The sequence below is a fragment of the Planococcus citri genome, chromosome 2, assembly GCF_950023065.1.
Source record: "Planococcus citri chromosome 2, ihPlaCitr1.1, whole genome shotgun sequence".
Classification (NCBI taxonomy): Eukaryota; Metazoa; Arthropoda; class Insecta; order Hemiptera; family Pseudococcidae; genus Planococcus; species Planococcus citri.
Window position 1 is genome coordinate 59,485,035 of NC_088678.1, and position 20,933 is coordinate 59,505,967.

Genomic DNA, 20,933 nt, shown 5'->3' on the forward strand with positions numbered 1-20,933 from the left:
AACAATTTTTCGGTCATCTGTTTAGTATTTATTTTTTTTCTCGAAATGAAGTAGAAGAAAAAGAAGAAAAAAAACAAATCGAGAAAATAAAATCGAAAATCGATCGATTATCTGGATTATCGACTTTGTCCTTTTGTATTTTTGTTTGTTGGTATTTCTTATCAGTAAAAATGGTAATTATTAGAGAGTTTTAGTCATAACATCATTTCATTTTGGTGTATTCTGGGAACGTTTGCTAATTGCATATTTAGTTTTAGCTTTTATCATTTTGTAAATTAAACCATACGTTTTATGTAATGTCGACACGAATGCAAAATTTCTGATCGTTTTCATTTTGTTGGTATGTTCCACATCATCTCTTTTTTCTATTGCTATAATTCAATAGATTGTATACAGAGTATAAAATTCAACGCAGCAAATTAGCTATTTATAAAGTGTAACTCGAGTGATTGTTTAAAAAATCGCCACGCCATCAGTTTTGCTTTGCATGATTATCGTTTGCTTTTATAACAATATCACTCTTTGTATTACAGTTCCAGCAGTCCTAGAAATGCCCATTAAACATCCAGTGTGTAATCCACCAATGTCTTCATTTCCAACAAAATCTGGTATGTTTCACGATTTGAATTAATCATTATTTTATTTGTTAGAAATTAAAGTTACAAGTTACAACTCTTATTCTATTCATGATAATGATGTTTTTAGAAACAGCCTATCGATTTACTCATTACTTGGTCCAGAATAGATTTCTCAAAGATCCAGGTATCCTACCAAAGCAAACCTTAATCCAGTTGTTCGAATTTTATCGGTTACATCGTAAGCTACCAATCAACAGTTATGAAATTTTAGCAATTCTCGACGAAGCTCACCTCCTAAAGAAAAAAAGTATCCACAGAAGTAGTGATAAAACGCATTATGTCGAGTTTAGAAATCATGTTTTCGAACAAGGTAACTATCCAACATGTACATATTGATTGATTAAGATTTAAGAGAAGAAAAATTGAATTTTGTGCATAAGAACTGAACTTACTCTGTTTATAAAATTATATTTTTATTTGCAGATTTGAGCAAGTATTGGAAATTCCTTGATAAATTAGATCCAAGTGCGGATGATTTAGAGTGCAAAATTTGTAGACAAACGTTCACAAGTCTCGAGGAACGTGAAGAGCATATCATCACTGATATTCACAAGTTGAGAGACACTTATCGCAAGGATAGGTATGATTAATAGAAAAATTATTGATTGCACTAGGAAATAGAAATACCTTCATTTTTTCATCATTCCTAATTTTGTTTAGAAAATCATTTCCAACCAAGTTTCGCAATATTGAAGTTAAATCATTGCCTTTGATGAGTATTGGTTTGAATGAATCACAAATCGTCGAAATTACGTTGAGAAACGTTGCATCTGAGCCTTATTCTGTGATGATACATGATGTTTTTGAATTAGTTCACTTGGACGGAGTCAAACCCATTTATACTTGTCCTCGCCCTATTAGTAATGGTAATAAAAATCTATGTACTTAATTGAGATGTTAACAAAAATTTCATGTTCTGAAAATGATTGAGATAACATTTATTATTTCCAGGTGAAATTTTCAATCTTTCTTTACGGGTAGAATTCTCCGATTACGGTGCTAAATTATTTCCAATTGTTTTGAAAGTATCGAAGGCTAATTCAACGGATGTGAAAGATTTATTGATCGAACCGGTGGGTATTTCAGTATTTTTCTGTTTTCACGAGTGATCATACATGCTTAAAAGTTAGAATCTGCATTTTTTCAACTCTTAATAATTTTCCTTTATAGAAATTCAACGTATTAGACAAAGAGCTCGATGCTTTAGGTCCAGTAGCACCTTATATACCTCCTTCCAAAAATAAAGTCGTTTTCAACTATGCAGACGTTGTCAAAGGGGAATATCTTCCATCGTAAGTACATAGCTATAAAATCATGCAAGTCCACGCCTTGTATCTAAGAACTTGAAAACATGGTTATTCGTTTTTTTTTTGTTTAGTACTTTGAATTGTCTTGCTCCGAAGCAGTTTCTTTCAAAGTATCCTATCCCCGATAAATTGAATTCTATTCTCAACCATGGATTCAAAATATATGATACTATGCCTGCAGATGAAATCAGAGAACTTAATCGAATCAGGTAAATCATCAACCGTTTTCATATATTATTACTGGTTGAAAATATTAATATTCTGATCGTTTAGGGGATTGCTTTGTGATGAAACGCAAACCAAGGTATTGCCTAATATCGATGCATTGACGCATGAAAATTACGTTGCTAGATTGCATCTGCTTATGTGGATTGAAGAGCACCAAGCTCATAAGGATATGCAATTTTACAACAAATTAAACGTGGAATTAATAACTTCTCGTAAGAATAACGGATTGTTCGGAGTTGAAGTAAGCTACGAGCTTTTATTTTTTTACGATGAAAATGGTTCTTCTCTTACATTCTTTGTGTGTTTTTAAGATTCCTGGGTTATCGGAAGGTCGTCCGTCAGTTTTGAAAGGTGATATTGTTTATATACGTCGAAAATTCAAAGATAATGTTAAATTTGAAGGCGTCGTACATGCTATCGAGCAAAATAAAATTTTCATCGCTCCAAATATTAAATTCAAGGATATATACCGAGAAAACGAGAAGGTTGATATCGAATTCACATTCACTAGACAACCGTTGAGATTTTGTCATCGAGCTTTGGATCAGTTGAAAAATCGTAAGGTTACATCTGCGATGTTTCCTCAACATAATGAGAAAAAAATTCGTAAAGTTAAGCTCAAGTAAGCATTTTTTTTCTAGCATCATCTTTCTAAACAATTCTTATCAGATAGAAACATTCGTGTTGTAAAGTTCATATTTGTAAGTATCGAAAACTTCTGTTTCTCATTTTTAGACCAATGTTCAACCAGTTGATCGCTGAAAATAAACAACAAAGTCAAGCTGTCAAGAACATCGTAGAAAATAGAGCTTATCCCGCTCCGTATATTTTATTTGGACCTCCTGGTACAGGAAAAACAGCTACGCTGGTCGAGGCAATTACTCAAGTTTGGAGTATAATTCCTAATTCGAGAATTTGCGTTTGTGCTCCTTCTAATTCGGCCGCCGATGTGATTACCGAACGTCTTCTAAGGCATATCAAACCTGTAGAAATCATGAGATTGTACGGTTTGTCCAGATCTGATCAAGAGATACCAAAACTATTGGAAAAATGTAGTAATTTCGATAGGTCGAGAAAAGAACTGTTTATACCGTCAGAGATGCAAATTAAAAGTAAACGTATTGTCGTCATGACTCCAGTTACTGCTGGAAGGTAATCGCGAGGCGTTTCATTTTTGCTCGAAGGAGCTGTATATTAATACCTAAGTGAATGTTTTCATGCTACAGACTGGTTACCGCTGGAATAAACGGAGGATTTTTCGATTACGTTTTTATGGACGAAGCTGGGCATGCTGTTGAAGTTGAAATGCTCATACCAATCGTTGGATTTTTAACCAAATCTAAGAAGAATGATCTGTTAGGTAGTTTGGTACTAGCTGGTGATCCTAAGCAGCTCGGACCTGTTGTGAGGTCTTCATTGGCGAGTTCTTTGGGTTTTGGTAAGCATATGATCGAAAAATGAGCATAATTAAGATAATATGTAGCCTATTGGAATAATAATTCATTATTTATGTTGGCAGATATGTCGTTACTAGAAAGAGTAATGTCGCAGTGTAAAATTTACCATAAAAATCCGGAGTACAATCCGCAGGTTATAACAAAGCTAATTAATAATTATAGGTCGCATAAAGAAATCCTGCATATTCCTAATTTGTGCTTCTACGATAACGAGCTGGAGGTAAATTATAACACTTTATTTTTTATATTTCTTGAACGGATATATCTGATGTGAAGTTTTGCGCAGGCCAAAGGACCTATCGATGTGATCACCTGTGCTAGTGAATGGAAGGAATTAAACGATAAAGATTTCCCGATGATTTTTCACGGTGTTAATGGATTGGAAGAACGTGAAGAATCTTCTCCTAGGTGCGTTTTTAAAGAAGTTTATCTTCGTTGCATTTTATTTTACTCTCAGAACGCTTAAATTTTCATTATTTTCGTTGTTTAGTTATTTTAATCGAAACGAGATGCAAATTGTTGCACATTACGTGGATAATCTTCTGGGATGTCAGTTCAAATCGCACGAAGTTACCCAAAAAGATATAGGAATTATTACTCCGTATCGAAAACAGGTATGAAATAAATCAAAGTACATACTTATTCGAATATTTACTCTGCATCAACTGATTTGATTGTTTCGTTAACTAGGTACAAAGAATCAGAAAATACTTTGAGGATAAAAACTGGGAAAACATCGAAGTGGCATCGGTTGAAGAATTCCAAGGGAAGGAGAAATTGATCATTATTATTTCCACGGTTCGATCTCGTTTCGAACTCGTTTCCACTGATTACCAATTTGGTTTAGGATTCTTGAGGAATTCCAAAGTAAGAACGATGCAGAAAAATCTTAATCGTAAATAAAATAATAAGTGATTATTAGCAAGTACTAACCTTATGTCATTTGATAGAGATTTAATGTTGCATTGACTCGTGCTATCGCATTACTCATCATTATCGGTAATCCTGATATACTCCAGTGCGATCCGAACTGGAGAAAGTTGATCGAATACTGTATTGAGAAGAATTCGTACAAAGGTGTCAAACCATCTGGATCTGTTCCAGGAAATTTCGATCCGAATGAGAAGCTCGCCTTGGATTTATCTGTTTTAACAGTGAATTCTGGTAAATACATTCGTATCAAATGTAGTGAAAAAATTCGATTGGTATCGACCCTAATTAAATTGCTTTTATTGCAGGCACGATACCGAATGGTAAAAGGACCGGCTTTAGCCGACGCGATTGACGCGACTGGTTCAAAAATCGTTCTATTTTGTGATATTTTAGTATCATTTAAAGTGAAAAGTGATTTTTGTGGACTATTTTTAAATTTTGTTACTCTTTTTTATATTTTGTTGTTTTGTGTTTACGGAAAATAATCTTCCAATGTTGTATTTAATGTCGTTTTTTACCAAGTTGACGTTGCGTCTTGATTGCAGATTGTTGTAATATGATTTGCTATCATTCGCGAAATATAACATGTTTACTACTCGAGTTAAGGTGGTCTGGTGCCTAATTTTATATCTTATGTTTTGTATTACCTACCAAATTTGTATTCACAAATTCCTTTACCTACTTATTTATCTGAATAAATGTATTTTGTAATGGATTTGTAAATAGTATTTGCTTCATATTCTTTCAGATAGGTACTTAGTAATTTTCATGCAATAGTCTTTGATGAGATCTTTTCAATCACGTACTCGTATTTCGTACCTAGTCGCGCTTGGCATGTTCACATTATTTGATCTAACCTATTTTGTTTGTAGTTGATCAGCTCGGTGGACGTTACTACGTTCTAGAATTGAATTTCTCTTTCTGGCACATATTTATTTTAATCAATGAACTTTCTATGTGGCGTAGTAGCCATAATAATGTACATATTGAAAAATCTAAAATAACCATTATATCGAAAAATTGAAACGAATTTATGTGAATAATTCAAGTTATTTGGGTGGGTGAGGGGGCTGGATAAATCCCAAAAATTAAACCAAACATTTACCTTGCAACTCTTGTGAAAAAAATTCATAATTTTATCTATGTACATTTTTTCATCAATTCAAAAAAATTGAAATTCAAGTTTACTATAGGTACATAACAATCGAATTTTTCAATTTAGTTCTCAAACCTACGAGTAGGCATGGATATTTTATTTTGGTACTTAAGTAGGTACCAAATTGATTTGAAATTTCATTTTTCATATCAATTCCTCATCTCAACTACTGAATGATCATTGCTTGGCGAATGACGATGTTTCGATTTTGGTATCATGAATTTTTTCATTAAAATTACTAGGTAGATTTTTTTGTTGACAATTCCTTTTCCTTTTCCTGTTTTGTAATTTAAAAGTAAAAGTAATTTTTATGAATATATTCCCCACTGGGATGGAGTAAAGAGTCAAGACATAAAGTGCTTGCCTATGCGAAGGTCTAAGGCAAAATGCGACTTTTGAATTATTTATCACAAATGCAAGCTGTTTTACGAAGCTAAGCAGGTACGCTTTTAGTACGAAATTTTAGAGAGAAAGTGGCGAAAATAAATAAATAATTTCCTAGTACTATTTTGTAAAGAGAAGAGAAGAATATAAAATCTGCTTTTTGATTATTTTCATTTTCCCGGAATTTGGATTGTAGAAAGAATGAAGGGAGAGGTGGAAGCGGTATTCAAGCAATCAAATCAAACTCAAAAGTCGAAGTTCAGAAATAATTGCGATATCTTCGACTTCGAATAATTGAATTCAAATGGTTTTGAGAGTTTAAAGTCTGTTCTATCCAAAACACGGAAAACCCTAATTTTTTCATTTTTTTTTCATCCTTTTTTTGTCATGTTTGCGTAGAAATAGCATTTTAGCAATTACCATTTACCATTTAGCATTTCATTTAGCAATTAGCAACAAGTTGCAACTAGTAGGAAAAATAACACGCCGACAACGCCGTAAACGGTAAACGGTAAATCGAGGTATCGATAGTTGAAAAAAATGCCTCCCAGGTTGGCGTAATCGTTCAAAAGTTGATGATTGTGGAATTCGGTTCAGTTGGAATGCGGACTGACTTCAAGAATTCTGAATTCAGAATTTTTCTTTAATGTTCAACGTGTAAAAAAACTCAAGAAGTTCATTTAATTCATTGTTTTATTAAATTGAAATATCAGTTCAACTCGCTATTCATTGAAACTTGAAAGCAGGTAAGGCTACGAATGCGTATAATTTTTGTTCTCTATAAGATAATATAAGATAAGATGGCGTTGCTTTATTATACTTTGTATTGTGTTTCATTTTGAAGCGCTTTTCTGTCATGCTTTCGCGTTGAATTTTTCGTCAAACGTGGCTTTGAATTGATTTTTCATTCAACAGGCATTACCAACTCAACGTGATACGATTTAACAGTGCATGATGGCGGCCGTCAGCGTCGTTAATTCACTGCCGAAAGTTTTGATACCGCCGGCGACCGAACGTTGTCAGCTTTCCCGGCAAGATGAGCTTAAATGTACGTAAAATATTTTCTATATTTTTTGCGTTATTCTTCGTCATGGTTAATTTAATTTCTAATTTCCTTTTACAGATGTAGCATTCCATTTTACCGACTATTTGGTCCGTAACAAACACATACGGAAGCCGGCCGTGATCTCGAAAAACAAGTTGATTGAATTGTACATAAATTATCAACCATCGTATCCGAGTCATATAAAAAGTTCTGAAATTATCGAAGCTTTGCGTGAAGCGAAGTTATTAAAAAGAAGAAGGGTAGCTGCCGGAGGAGATAACAACAATATTGAATTCAAAGATCAAATCTTCCATAGCGAAAATCAAAGTTCTTCTGGTAATATTTCAATCGTTTTTATTTCTATTAGGCCTGTAACGCATTATAATATTGTATATATTTTCGCAGCTGAAAACAAAGAAGAAGTAATGAAGCCTCGGTTTCGTATTCTGACAAATCAGAACTATACGTTCAAGAATAAACTTTCCAAAGATCCTGAACTAGTCGGTTTAGAGTGTTTACTATGCAGAACAAAATTTGATAATCAAACCGCTCTCATGGAACATTGCAGTACTCGATCTCATTTTCTGAAAAAAACTTATCGCGATAACAGGCGAGTATCAGTTTCTGTTCTGTTAATCTATTCTTGTCTCATTCTAATCAATTTTTACGATAACAGGACGTCGTTTTTGAAACGAGTCGATGATTTAGAAGTCGAAAATGCGCGAGAATATAATTTCACAATACATCAAGAAAGCAGAGCGCAGATTGTGTTTCGCAACGTCGCTGAAAAAGAGCTAGAAATCAAATTCCATAGCATCGAAAGTTTAGTAGACATTCCGTTCTTGACGATCTTACACGATGCTCCATTATCCATTAAAAATGGTAAAGATTGCGATTACGATTTGCATTCGCTGACATGTGAACATTTTCGTAATTTTGGAGATGTTTTTCAGGCGAAAGTTTTGTTGTGACGTTGAAAGCTTGTTTCAACATGTACGATGCAAAGAAATATCCTATGGTCGTTGAAATATCGTTAGACGACGGCGGTCAGTTCATCGATCTGTTGTTAGAACCGGTATTTGAAATTGTTTTTGTATAATTTGCTCTCAGTATTTATCAGATTCGTTGCTATTGATTTACATCTTAATCCACAGAAATATGTCGTATTGGATGAAGAACTTCGTTGTTTGGAATCAACAGGGCCTTACGAACCGATGGCTAGAAATTACGAGCCTGTTTACGATCTTCCGGTCATTTCGGGTATTCCTGTTCCGAGGTAAGTTGTTGCAAATGAAGTCTATTGAACCGTTGGAGATTTTAATAATAATGTTTTTCGATTTTAGACCCAAAGGTGAAATGATGGTTAGTAAAACTGCGTTAATAGCGCATGAAATTCCTACACCGCTTCGTAAATTATTGAACCACGGATTCAAGAAATTTTCCGGCATGTCTTCAATGGATGAAAAGAAATTACAAGAAGTCAGGTGAATTTGAAAGTTTTGTGTAAAAGTGTAAATACTCACGTTTTGCGAACTTTGCGCTCAAATATCCATTTTTCTTCAGGAATTTGTTATGTAACGATGATCAAACTCAAGTATTGCATAACACTTGTGCGTTGACCACTCAAAATTACGTTAGTCGATTCCGTCATTTGATGTGGATAGAAGAACATCAAATGGAGAAAGATATTCATGGGTATAATCTAAAAGAAGTTCAAATGACGCAGGAAAAAATAAGATTAGGATTTCTCGGACTCGAGGTATGTTTCGTGATGATTTTATTCCTAGTTCTGAAAATGTTCTTATTCGTTGGGGGAAATAAACCGAGTGTATTTCTTTTGTATAGGTTCCAGGACTCTTGGAAGGACGGCCTTCGATCATTCGAGGAGATTCTGTTTTTATTCGAAAGCAAAATGATAATGTGAAGTACGAAGGAGTTGTTCATCTGGTGGAACAAAGTAAATTATACGTGTCGCCGAATAGAACTTTTCTGGACAAATACCATGGCGAAAAAGTTGACGTAGAGTTCTCTTTCGGTCGATATTGTTTGAAAATATGTCATCGTGCGTTGGATCAAATTTTCAAAAGAAACATTAGCAAGGTTTTGTTTCCTTCAAAATTTGGTACGAAGAAAGAGACACCCGAAGTAGCTCTGAGGTACGTTGCATCATTCCCTCGTTCTTTTTTTACTCCCAGATGTGATGTTAATACAATTGTTAATATTTTTACAGGCCTTTTTTTAATCAACAAATCAAGAATAACGACCAGCAAAAACAAGCTGTGATAAATATCGTGAATAATACCGCATTTCCAGCACCTTACGTAATTTACGGTCCTCCTGGCACCGGTAAAACTGCCACTATGGTGGAATCAGTTATGCAAGTGAGTGTTCAAGGCTGTAAATTTCATAATGTGTGAAAACGTCATAAATTATATTACAATGTATTTCTATTTTCATAGATCTGGAGTTTATTCCCGTCGAAAAAGATATGCGTCTGTGCGCCGTCGAATTGGGCTGCTGATGTTTTAGCCGAACGTTTATTGCAATCAATTCCACCTTCGAATGTACTTCGTTTATATAGCCCGAACAGAGTAGACGTTCCGGAAAATCTGCGGAACTGCAGTAATTACGATACTCATGGTAAAGAGCTGTATCTGCCTCCGGAGGCAACCATACGAAATAAGAAAGTCGTTATAATGACTCCGATCATGGCTGGAAGGTGAATAATTCAACTTTCGTGCTTTTTGTGTTTCCTTTCATCTCGCATTTTTAATTGAAAATTATACGTTTCTGTCCGAGTAGATTGATCAGTGCTGGATTTACCGGTGGTCATTTCGATTATTTGTTTGTTGACGAAGCTGGACACGCCATTGAGATGGAGATGATCGTACCGCTTATTGGTTTGTTGACCAACGAAAAAGATACTGAGCTTGTTGGAAGTCTTGTGTTAGCTGGTGATCCTAAACAGCTTGGTCCGATCGTCAGGTCATCGTTGGCTATTAATTTAGGATTTGGTTAGTTGTGAAAAATTGTCGAAAACACGTCAAAATGTTTAAATTTTCGGGATATTAATTTCGAGTTTTGAAATAATTTCAGGAATGTCGTTTTTGGAAAGATTAGTGATTTATAATCAATTGTACCAAAAAGACGAGCATTTGAAAGGATACAATCCTGACGTTATGGTCAAATTAATCAAAAACTACCGATCGCATTCTGTCATCTTAAAAGTGCCGAATGATTTATTCTACGATGGTCAACTGCTTGTGAGTTTCGTCTTGTGTTCATTTTTTTTTCAATGTACTATTTGGGTTTCTAATTTGGAATATTAAATGATTTGTTTTAGACTGAAGGACCAGTGGATAAGATTACTTGCGCTTGTCGTTGGGAAGAATTACCGACGAGAAACTTCCCCATGATATTCCATGGAGTCAAAGGTTTGGAAGACAGAGAGAGAAACTCTCCTAGTTATTTCAACCGACTTGAAATCCAAATCGTGACCAATTACGTCGAAAAATTAATGACTACGAGATTGAGCGGTCTTAAAGTTACCGAAAAAGATATCGGTATTATTGCTCCGTACAGGAAACAAGTACGTTCGGATTGAAGTAATATCTAAAAAAATGTGTTTTTTTCAACATTTAACATCCTCCCTACAAAGTTTATAAGCTGATGAGCTGTTTTTATGACTTCGATATTATTTTTGTTCGTTTTACAGGTACAAAAGATACGCCAGTTTTTGAATAATAAAAGGTATCCGAATATAGACGTTGCTTCGGTCGAAGAATTCCAAGGTCAAGAGAAATTGATCATCATTATTTCTACTGTTCGATCGAGATTCGAATACGTTGCTTCGGATTATCAATTCGGTTTAGGATTTTTGAGAAGTGAGAAGGTAAGAAAATTGAACGAAATGTATTGTCTTGCTTTCTCCCCGAAGGAGTTTCAAGTTTGAAAATTGAAACCTAATGGTTTATTTCCCCGATCTATTTCAGCGCTTCAACGTAGCGGTTACGAGAGCAAAAGCATTGCTCATTATCATCGGTAATCCTGATGTTTTGCAATGTGACCCGAGATGGCGCACATTGATGGAATATTGTAGCGCGAATAATTCCTACAGAGGTGACAAACCTGCGGATAAAATCGAAGACGATTTTGACGTGAATAAGAAATTAAAAATGGATCTGAGTTCTTTGGTAAAGAATGCCGGTAAGTTTGATCTTTCCCCAAACTTCGTAAATTCTGTCGAGAGTATCGTATCAAATGAAATAATTTACCTGTGATTATTTTTCTTTGCAGATGATTGTCCGATAGATGAAAAACCTGGTTTCTTCAGAGATGAATAATTATTGACGAAAGGGTTCCAATCGTAATTCTCAATACAAATTTATAACACGTTATGGTACACATCGAGTCTTAATTTTTTTATATTTTTTTATGTTATTTTATGGAATTTGTTCGAATTCATCTTCCATTTTTTTTTTACGTTTGATTATTTCTATAAAAAGAATTAGAAATTACGGAGATATTTTTAAAGATTTATTTTACTATTGTTACCGTCATGAAGAGATGTGATGAGTTTAGTTTTATCGTCTATTATACCATTGAACTATCGTTTCCATGATATATTACCGTAATTTTTAGGTTTTCTCACGGTCTCGTTTTAATGTTTTAAAACGATTCATGATTACGAAGATGATATTTTTATTCGTTCAAGTTAGTTATTGTTATTATTGACTATTTTCGGTCTTGTTTTGTTAGTTTTTTTTCTCATTTTTTTGGAAACTTATAAGACTTCATGTGTTTCATTCTAGTGTTCATTTAGATTTTAACTATATTATTTTTTTTTTATGAAGAATTGCCATATGTTTTTATATTTTATGGTTAAGTTTTTCTTTTGCTATTTTTTCACTCTTTATAATATGATTGAAGTACATAGAATTTATTTGAGTTGAATTTCTTTGTTTCATTTTTGGGTGTGGGGAGTGACGTTTTTTCTTACGAAGGATTGATATTCGATATGGAGTGGTCACCGGTGAAGTTGTTTTGATCTTATTTTATACTCAAAGGTTTTGATTTGATCAATTCAACTTTTAATTTGACGAATACCAAAATACGAATTTATTTCTAGATAAGAAAATCGAGATCCCTAATTCCAGCAATAATTTTTTAATCAATAAAACATCTACGAGCAATTCGAAAAACAAAGATGGTTTAAAAATACCAAACCTCAACCACAATTTTTTTATAAGCTGACTCTTGATACTCTTGATCAAAATGAAAGTTATGCTAATAGTGGGGGACATCGCGAGCGCCATCTATGATGATCTAAAGTCTAAAAATTCCCACTTTTTTTGGGTACCGATCAGGAAGTAACAGAAATCAGACGAAAATAAGTCAACTTCAGACATCGATTAATGAGATATTTTAATATATTTCAGAACTACATTAAGCGGTTATATTAATAAGTGTATTTTAATTAATTCATAAGACCTACACCTCGAAAGAACATTTCGACAAATTGTTCATTTTAATTTTAAATAAAAAACATAGGCGTGCCATTGACGACGTCATCGAGTATTCGGCCGCGTCGATCTTGCTCGTTAATCAACCTGCAAGGATCCTCGCCTCTTCTCTTGAAATCCAAGAAATCACTAGGAAAAAACCGAAAACAATACATAAGTTAGTATCAAGTTACATCACATTTACTCTTCAAGACGTAAAAAAATTCTGCTCACTTGCTCCACAACGCTTTGGCTCTTGCGGCTCCCCAATGCGCATAATATGTAGGTGCCGGATACGAAACCGATCGGTTACAGCGGGCGTACAAATGGCAAAGATAGTACGTCAATCGTTCCAACGAAATCAAATCGATAGTAGGTGAACTATCGTCGTACAACAAATGATACTTCGTTGGTCTGGCTGTACCCTGAAAATATAATTAAATCGTTCATTATTCTCATAACTCATAACGTTCAAAGCAAACTACTGCATAGAAAAAAAATCATAAAATTATACACATACTTGAATGCTTTTGTGGCTGACCAGATAAAAATTCATCTCCGTCGGATGTGTTATTTTTTCGTCGACCACAGTACCCGCTCTCACATTAAAATTTTTGCTTTGGTCGGACATTTCTTGAGACGTCGGGAAGAATCTCGCGTGGTGTCTTTTCTGAACTATTATGAACGTGAGAGTAGGTCTTGTCTCAAGTTTAGCGAAAGCTTGACGGATGGCCTGTACTTCGTAAGATAGGACCTGAGAAAGAGATATTACAATAATTAAAACCAAGTATTCAGAGACTAAAAAAAGCTTTTGGGACATTTTTCAAAAAATGTGAGACTATTTAAAACTCTGACAATTTGAGCAAGAGGAAAGGCTTTTTGACAATTTCCTGTAAAAAAAAGAGTTTTGGAAAGTTTTTTTTTTTAACGGGGACTTGGCAAAAGACATAAATCCTCGACCATTTTTAACGTAAAAATTTGTAAAAATATTTGAAAAAAAAAAGATTTTCAACATTTTTGGCAAAAAACAATACTTTACAGCAAAAAGCAGGATCATTTTTCTAGTATAATTACTTGAGAGCTAAAAAATTAAATTTTTTCGCAATTGAACAATTTGAAAAAATGTGGAATTTTTTGACATTCTTCGCAAAAAAAATGGCAATCTTAGCCATCTGCACTTTTGCAATAAGCGAGACTTGGTCAATTTTGGCAAAAAAGGTTTTTGGCAATTTAACTAGATTTTTAGCCATTTTTTTTTCAAGGAGACTTTGGATATTATTTTAGGAAACAGCGAAAATTTTTGTAAGAGCGAGAAGTTTTGGCGAAAAGTGAGACTATGGAAATTTTAACCAAAAGCAGAACTTCTTGGGAATTACATAAGTATATGTATTAGCAAAAAAAAAAAACAAAAAAAAAGTTTTTTCGCGACACCTTCTGGCAATTGAAAAAGTGACAATTTTTATCAATTTTCTCCTAGAAGTAGAAACAGAACTTTAGATATTGTGTTCTTTTTACAGGTATTTTGGCAGATTTTTGAAAATCTGAATTTTGGACGTTTTTTAAAATCACTTTTTAGATTGCATTCAAAGTCTTCATTTTTGCAAGTACATAAAATCCAAAATTCATTTTCAAAAGCTACTATCCTCGCAGATTCTTGTGGATTCTAAATCTGCCAAAATCTGATTAAAAAAGGAACACATTTTTTGACAATTGTAACAGAATAAACCTTAGAAAGTAACAGAGTACGAGCTCCGCAATACATTATTGAAAATATCAACACGAAACTTCAAACATCACAACGTCGATACGAAAATCATTGAAATCTTTCATTTTGATTTACACAGTAGTATCTCACCTTCTCAAATTGAGTATCCGCGACACCATCACGATAGTACAATATACGTTTTGGGAGTTTACCCATACTCTTTTGATAAAATGATAACTGCGCCTCCATAATGTTCTTCAAATCGCGAATCATCTCATTACGAGGTGCTTGCAATCGGTATTGCATATTGTACTTGACTGCAAATTCATCGTGCGATGCAACCACCTACAGCCAAAAAAAGATGAAAAATATTAGATAACGTCAACTATGCTCAGACACAACTTTTACCAACGAACCTACCGCAGCGATAGACAGATCATTCGAACCTGGTGGCGGATGAGTAACATCCGCACCTACGATCATCACATCTTCGTTCAAAATCTCAGGTCTGTAATGAAAAACACACGAATAAGCACAAATTTGTAATTTTTTTTCTTTGAAAATTGAGCACAGAAAAAAATTATCAACTTTAAAGCGATCTGTTCATAAATGAACTTTCACTTACTTCAAATTAGCAGCAAGTACGTGATTGATGCCGTTGATTTTCGCGTTAAGCTTTAATAAAATATTTCGAGCAGTCATCCCGAATCTTTGCCTTATCGTTTGTTTCACAGTTGCGGCTTTCATGCATTGCGTCAACACTCCAATCTGAAGTTCAGCTGCTCTTTTCACATAATCTACAATTGAAAGACGCGACGATTTGTTGATGCTTATAGAGAAGATGCAAGCTGATACGATAGAAATGAAGACACTTACTGTAAACGTTCGAATCTCGGTCCTTCAAAATTACCATGAAGAACTGAGCACCTTTCCTTTTCCATTCATCAAAATGTTTGGTGAAATCGTTTTCACTTCTAAACCGGAATATATCTATTAGTTGCGGATGATCAACTTGGATGCCGCACGTAGGACCCGCGTTTCGAAATTCTTGTATCACATTACTGGAAAATAAACGAAACAAAATTAACTATTCGGAATACCGTATGCCTCAAAGATTACTTCTAAATTTATGGTTGACGTACTGAACCAAATTCTGAGATCTGTCGTCTGTGTTTATAAGCACCCATTTCAATAACGGTACTGGTCTTATGAATTTATCATTCTGTTGTCTCCATTGACCATCTCTCACTGATAAAACACTCTGTAAGTAAAACATATGATGTAGAATGTTGATGACAAAACAAGCTGTCTACAAAAATCCTCGTGTTTCATTACAATATTCAATAATAAAATTTACTTACTCCGGCATATTGAATGGACGGTGGTTTCAGTTCATAACTGTTGACTCTTTCGAAATTGGGGCTCACCGTCAATCCGAATTCTTCCAAACAGGGGTCACTATTGAATGGTATATTTCTTAGCTGTGGAGTGAAAAAAAGATTCACGATAGAATAAAAAATTCAAACTCGAACTCGACTAAGCATTTTAGAATAATGACATAATGTATTACCGATTGATTAATCGTTTGTTTCCTCTCGGTAGTAGGCTTTGCGGCACATGATACCATCGCACTAGTTTGATCACCGTCCATTACCTTGTTGACTACTTGTTTCGGAACCACAGTGCATCGCTGAAATTACCGGAGAAATACATATAACAACCTAGATAAGGATGAAATATCCAAATAGTTTCACGTTAACGTGCAATTTACTCACTTCGATTGGAAAAAGTCTATTGCGAGAATTTAGGCAGGGCAGATTGGGATACTTCAACCGAATATTCTTCTCAGTTCTAAAATATTCCAGTACAGTAGTTTCACGTCCATTTTCCAGCTTGAATCTATCAATGAAAATGATGCGATTAGCGAAGTGAAAGGACACGACATAATCAACGTGCTAAAATCAAATACACTGAATATTTATCCTAACCTAGCCTCTCTGGGTGATTGACCGAGAGAATCCACTTTGAAGGTGCGTCTTCTGACTCCATCATCGTACGCAACCTTTATGTTTTTCAGAAAACTTGAAGCGGCCTGCATTTGCCATGGTGCTAAACTTGTATCATTTTGTAGAGCGGGACCTCTATCACTGGAGAAAAATTGATGTTCAATGTAATCGATGACTGGTTGCGCTCGCGGAAACGCTTTATGAGCAACTGTAATCAAAATCACGAATATAAGGAACATTAATCTAGGAAATCGTAGGTCCTAAAATCGCATTAAATAGTCAAAGGGACGCTTACCATCAACGTTCAGGTATAAATGCGGCGTGCCTTTGCTCTCGTCCAACCACGGTATAACCACACTCTGAGTATGACCTTTAAATAAGTCCATTCCGTTACCCAAGTAAGTTGGTGAATTCGGTACAGTGAAGAATGAACGTCCAGCTTTGATTCTGAAATAGCACAAGGAGCATGAATGATTTAAATGCTTCATACAAAATGTTGAATCAATGTTTTCGAAAGGGAACCACAACCCAGACATGGAAATGTAGCAAAGTAAGAATCAGGACCATAAATATCAGGAATACAACATCTATCTAACGTGATGGAAATTGAAATTTATCGGCACCTCAATCAATAATTCTTTGTTTCTAGAAAAGCTGACGAATTACAAAAATTACTTACAAATCTGGATTGGACATCGCAGGGTGCATCAAAGCTATTTCCAACGGTTGAATGTCAAATGGACGTAAAGATGAACCATTTCTCATGTACGTGGCCAACGACTGCAAATCCGTCTCCCTTGTAAGTTTAACAGCAATCGTGTAGTTGATTCGACGACCTTCTTCGTACGATACTTCAACATTGCCCGTGAACTGCAAACGTAAATAAAAGAAGTGCAATAAAATCTTTACTCATTTTTTCTCATGATTCTTCAGAGCTTCAAGTATATTTACCGAATCAGTATCACCAGGAAAACGTATCTTAGAACCAGCCACGTATATTTGTTTACGGCCGTCGTGTGCTGGATGCCTATTAATCCTATTTTGTTCGAATAATAACCTCAACGCTTCCCTGTGAATACAACAATAATCAACGTCATGAATTTTATCACAATTCTATAATTATCGAACGAACATCACTCAAAGAATGAAAAATGAAGGTTACCTGAATAACTCCGGACGTTTATCGGGTTCAAAAGCAACATCGTATTGAAAAATTTTAAGTGCCAAGCTTTTCAAGTCGATACGTAAAAAGTTGACTTCCACGAGACTTCCTCTCTCGTTCTGGAAGTATTTCGCAGGATGTACCAGAGTACCTTTAGGCCTCTTTGGTATATCAAACAACGGTGCCGTTGTTTTGTCCGGTTCTGTAAAGAGTGAACCCAAATTAGACTCGAAAATTTTCTTCGCAATAAAAAATTACTCACACCTACATACCTTGTACGGGCTTCGCAGGAGGAGCCGCTTTCTCAACTTTGGTTTCAGGTTTTTTAGTACCTGGTTGGCTCGAAGATCCTACGAATACGAACAAACAAAACGTTAAAATTCAACGTGAAAAACACCACGAATATGACCAAACGACATCTTACCCAATACAAGATCCGTTTTAAACGCTTGATCTAATGGTTTGTCTCCAATGCCTCCTCCTCCCTTCCTCTTCTTCTTCTTGCCAGATTTCGACGATGAAGATGCCTGCGCTTCGGAAGATTTTTCGGGCGCTTGGGGCTGCGGCTGTGCAACTTCAGGCTTAGAATCTAGATGTACCTCGCCTGATGCGCTTTTCGGAGCTACAGCTTTCGCAACGGGTTGATCAGAATCGGGTTTTCGAGCCCATGCGCCACCAGGCTGAGGATCTCGGGCTGGTGCCTCACTAGAAGCACTCTTCGAGCCCCAAGCTGACGCAGCAGGCAGATCACGAGTCGACGAGCTGGCAGAAGGTTCGGAAGGGAATGGTGTTCGTTGCGGTGTAAATGCAGGCCTCGATGGTCTTTGTCCTCCAGGCGGCCCCCAACGTATTGGTGGTTCCCCTCGATGCATAGGAGCAGGTGCTTGAAATCTTTGATCCGGCTGGGTCGGTACAAACGGACGTTGTTGCTGATGAGGGTTAAAACGACCGCCAGAACCAGGATCGTGAAAGCTAGGTCCGGCAGAGCCACGACCTCTTGAGCTGTATTGATGATGTGGCGATGCGCCAGAACCAGGATCGTGAGAACTAGGCCCTCCAGGGCCACCAGCTCTTGGGCTGTATTGATGATGTAGCCATGCGCCACGCCCGCGCCCGGCGTTACCAGACTCTGCAGGCGGATAATTGGGTCTAGACTGATCACGATCTTGCTGCTGTTGAAAACCACCGCGACCTGATTTCTTTCCGCCTCCGCCACGATTTTCTGTAAACATATCGCGAATCGAACAATTAAAGCGATGAAATCGAATCAATTCATATTTTAATCCTACATGGAATCAGGCTACTGATCATAATGAGCAACAGGTGTACGTTGCTCAACGAACTTTCAGTACAAAGCCTATCAGATCATAAGCTACTTCATGAACGAAGTACTGGAAGTTTGAAAAATTAAAAATGCAAACGTGAAACAAAGAAAGAAGCAAATTACGGTGAAGTAAGATTAAAATGGCTAAGGTCAAAAAGTGAAAGTCTGAATATTCAAGATGAATGAAAGAGCTTACTTTTTTTGTCATCCATATCGTCGACGTATCCCAATTGAAATTATACAAACTTTATATAGCTAAAACAGAATAAATTCAACAACATAAATTGAGTATGCCTTGAATAATCGAATCAACCGAAGTGACTAACATCGACGGAACAAAAACGATTATATCTTACAATAAATAATGATGGCAAACGACTGCAACTCACTATTCACAACTGACTGAAGTTGAACATTGAACTGACAACACCATAAAAAGTTCATAAATACGAGACGCAATAAAATAAACTCGCAATCGTATTCGTATGCACTTTCACTTTCTATGGAAATTTCTCGAATCTCGATCTCGATTTCTCGAATGGTTTATCGATTTTTGAACTCGAAGGTCGAAATTGAATCGAAATCGATTCACATGAGATCTTATTTTATCAGCTACAGGTGGATGAAGTGCAAATCAGTCACTGATTTCGATTTATCTTTTTTCTTCTTCTGAATCTGAACTGAACATAGGCGCCGCAACCAGGGGGGCCGGGGGGGCCGTGGCCCCCCCCAAACTCAAAATTGGCCCCCCCAAGCAGGATTCATATTTATGTAAAAAACAGCAGACTTTTTAAAAAACACTACCATCATCATTATGCATGACAAAAAAATGGTCTGGTTTTTTAGGAAAATGCAAATCAGTTCAATATTTGAGTGACTTCTAAAAATGACTTTTTCAAAGAAAACATCAGCAGTGATGAAATTTTGACCACACTAAAAAAACCATCGTGTACCTCTTGAAAGAAGGACTGATTTTTGAAAGTTTTGCCCTCGCTTCGCTCGGGCCGTTTGGTTTTCTATTTTTCTTCTTAGATTAAAAAAAAAATCATCATTCAAATTCCATCGTTTCATGCTTCTTGCTTCTCAAAATACTAATTTTCAAGAACGTTTTTCGCTTTTCAATTTTTCAAAAAAAAATCATCATTTGAATTTTAAAATTTTGAAGTAAAATGTAAATGATGAACTTTTTAGAAGTAACTCATCATTGTGCAGCTCCAAAATTTCCTTTGGATGAGCTCTGGATTCTAAAATTTTCATTTTTTTCTTTTTTCAAGTTTTTATTTGCACCAAAAATGAATATGTATTTTGAAACACTGTTTTTAACGCAAACGAACGAATATAGGCACTCAGGTACCCTACTAAAATCATATGTTACGTTTACGTAAAAAAAATATGTATATTATGCTGCTGGTAATTTGCCTTCATAGCTTGGCCCCCCCAGAAATTTGACCTCAGCGGCGCCTATGGAACTGAAAGTCTGAAATCGACTGAAATGGAAATTTTCTGTTTTAAAATCAAGTACCTATTACTCACTCAAGTTCAACCAGTTCAACAAATCGTTCATTTGTTTTTTTTTGTTGATGCCAATGTCATTATTTTTTATTTTTATTTTTATTTTTTTAATTCATAAATTTTTTCCATCTTCATCTTCAAACTCGAAGTTCCAAACTTTGATTTTTTTTTACCTGTTTTCGTTGTTTTTTTTTCATCAAGTAGTACTTACATTACATTGACATATTTTCGACTTTCTTTTCACGTAGCCTATTTTTTATTCATTTTTCAACAAAATATTATCATCTTTGGACTTTGGTGTTTCATTTGTCAATTTTCAACTCTTTTTCATTTTTTAGGAGGGGGGGGGGGTTGAGGGTGAATAAAAAATATGAAAAATTAAAGAATTTTCTGTCATTTCATTAAAAAGTCATCGTACTGAACGAAGATAAAATACGACTGAATACAAATTAGATCCCAACATTACATACCTGAGTACTCCTACTTGAATAACTCGTCTATTCGTTCTTTTTTTTTATGAAGTATGAAGTATCACTCGATTAAGTAATTCATGATAATTTTGAATTCATGAATTG

At 35.2% G+C, this 20,933-nt stretch overlaps 3 protein-coding genes across 3 annotated transcripts; 2 read left to right on the plus strand and 1 right to left on the minus strand.

The window, feature by feature from the left end:
* Positions 1–175: 175 nt before the first annotated feature.
* LOC135836770 (putative helicase MOV-10) lies at positions 176–5,278 on the plus strand. Its single transcript, XM_065351797.1, has 18 exons — positions 176–340; positions 534–608; positions 706–948; positions 1,062–1,218; positions 1,299–1,504; positions 1,590–1,711; positions 1,809–1,930; positions 2,017–2,154; positions 2,219–2,414; positions 2,485–2,795; positions 2,909–3,325; positions 3,400–3,611; positions 3,693–3,850; positions 3,917–4,038; positions 4,121–4,244; positions 4,321–4,497; positions 4,581–4,794; positions 4,869–5,278. Exons 2-18 carry the CDS (start codon positions 551–553, stop codon positions 4,913–4,915), a joined length of 3,024 nt encoding a protein of 1,007 aa, XP_065207869.1. The 5' UTR covers positions 176–340; positions 534–550; the 3' UTR covers positions 4,916–5,278.
* Positions 5,279–6,647: 1,369 nt separating this feature from the next.
* Positions 6,648–12,101, plus strand: LOC135836813 (putative helicase MOV-10). Its single transcript, XM_065351857.1, has 18 exons — positions 6,648–6,849; positions 7,019–7,151; positions 7,227–7,484; positions 7,554–7,758; positions 7,825–8,030; positions 8,102–8,223; positions 8,303–8,424; positions 8,492–8,632; positions 8,712–8,907; positions 8,994–9,304; positions 9,379–9,529; positions 9,608–9,867; positions 9,951–10,162; positions 10,245–10,411; positions 10,492–10,737; positions 10,864–11,040; positions 11,141–11,354; positions 11,445–12,101. Exons 2-18 carry the CDS (start codon positions 7,055–7,057, stop codon positions 11,489–11,491), a joined length of 3,132 nt encoding a protein of 1,043 aa, XP_065207929.1. The 5' UTR covers positions 6,648–6,849; positions 7,019–7,054; the 3' UTR covers positions 11,492–12,101.
* A 454-nt stretch (positions 12,102–12,555) lies between these two features.
* LOC135836812 (protein argonaute-2-like) lies at positions 12,556–19,355 on the minus strand. The gene is made up of 20 exons (XM_065351856.1): positions 19,203–19,355; positions 19,043–19,101; positions 17,947–18,744; positions 17,795–17,872; positions 17,523–17,724; positions 17,312–17,429; positions 17,040–17,230; positions 16,656–16,807; positions 16,343–16,568; positions 16,130–16,253; positions 15,925–16,044; positions 15,716–15,835; positions 15,497–15,615; positions 15,231–15,415; positions 14,980–15,151; positions 14,775–14,862; positions 14,505–14,699; positions 13,170–13,403; positions 12,884–13,074; positions 12,556–12,799 (listed from the first exon to the last, which is right to left on the minus strand). Exons 2-20 carry the CDS (start codon positions 19,056–19,058, stop codon positions 12,682–12,684), a joined length of 3,447 nt encoding a protein of 1,148 aa, XP_065207928.1. The 5' UTR covers positions 19,059–19,101; positions 19,203–19,355; the 3' UTR covers positions 12,556–12,681.
* Between the last annotated feature and the right edge of the window lie 1,578 nt (positions 19,356–20,933).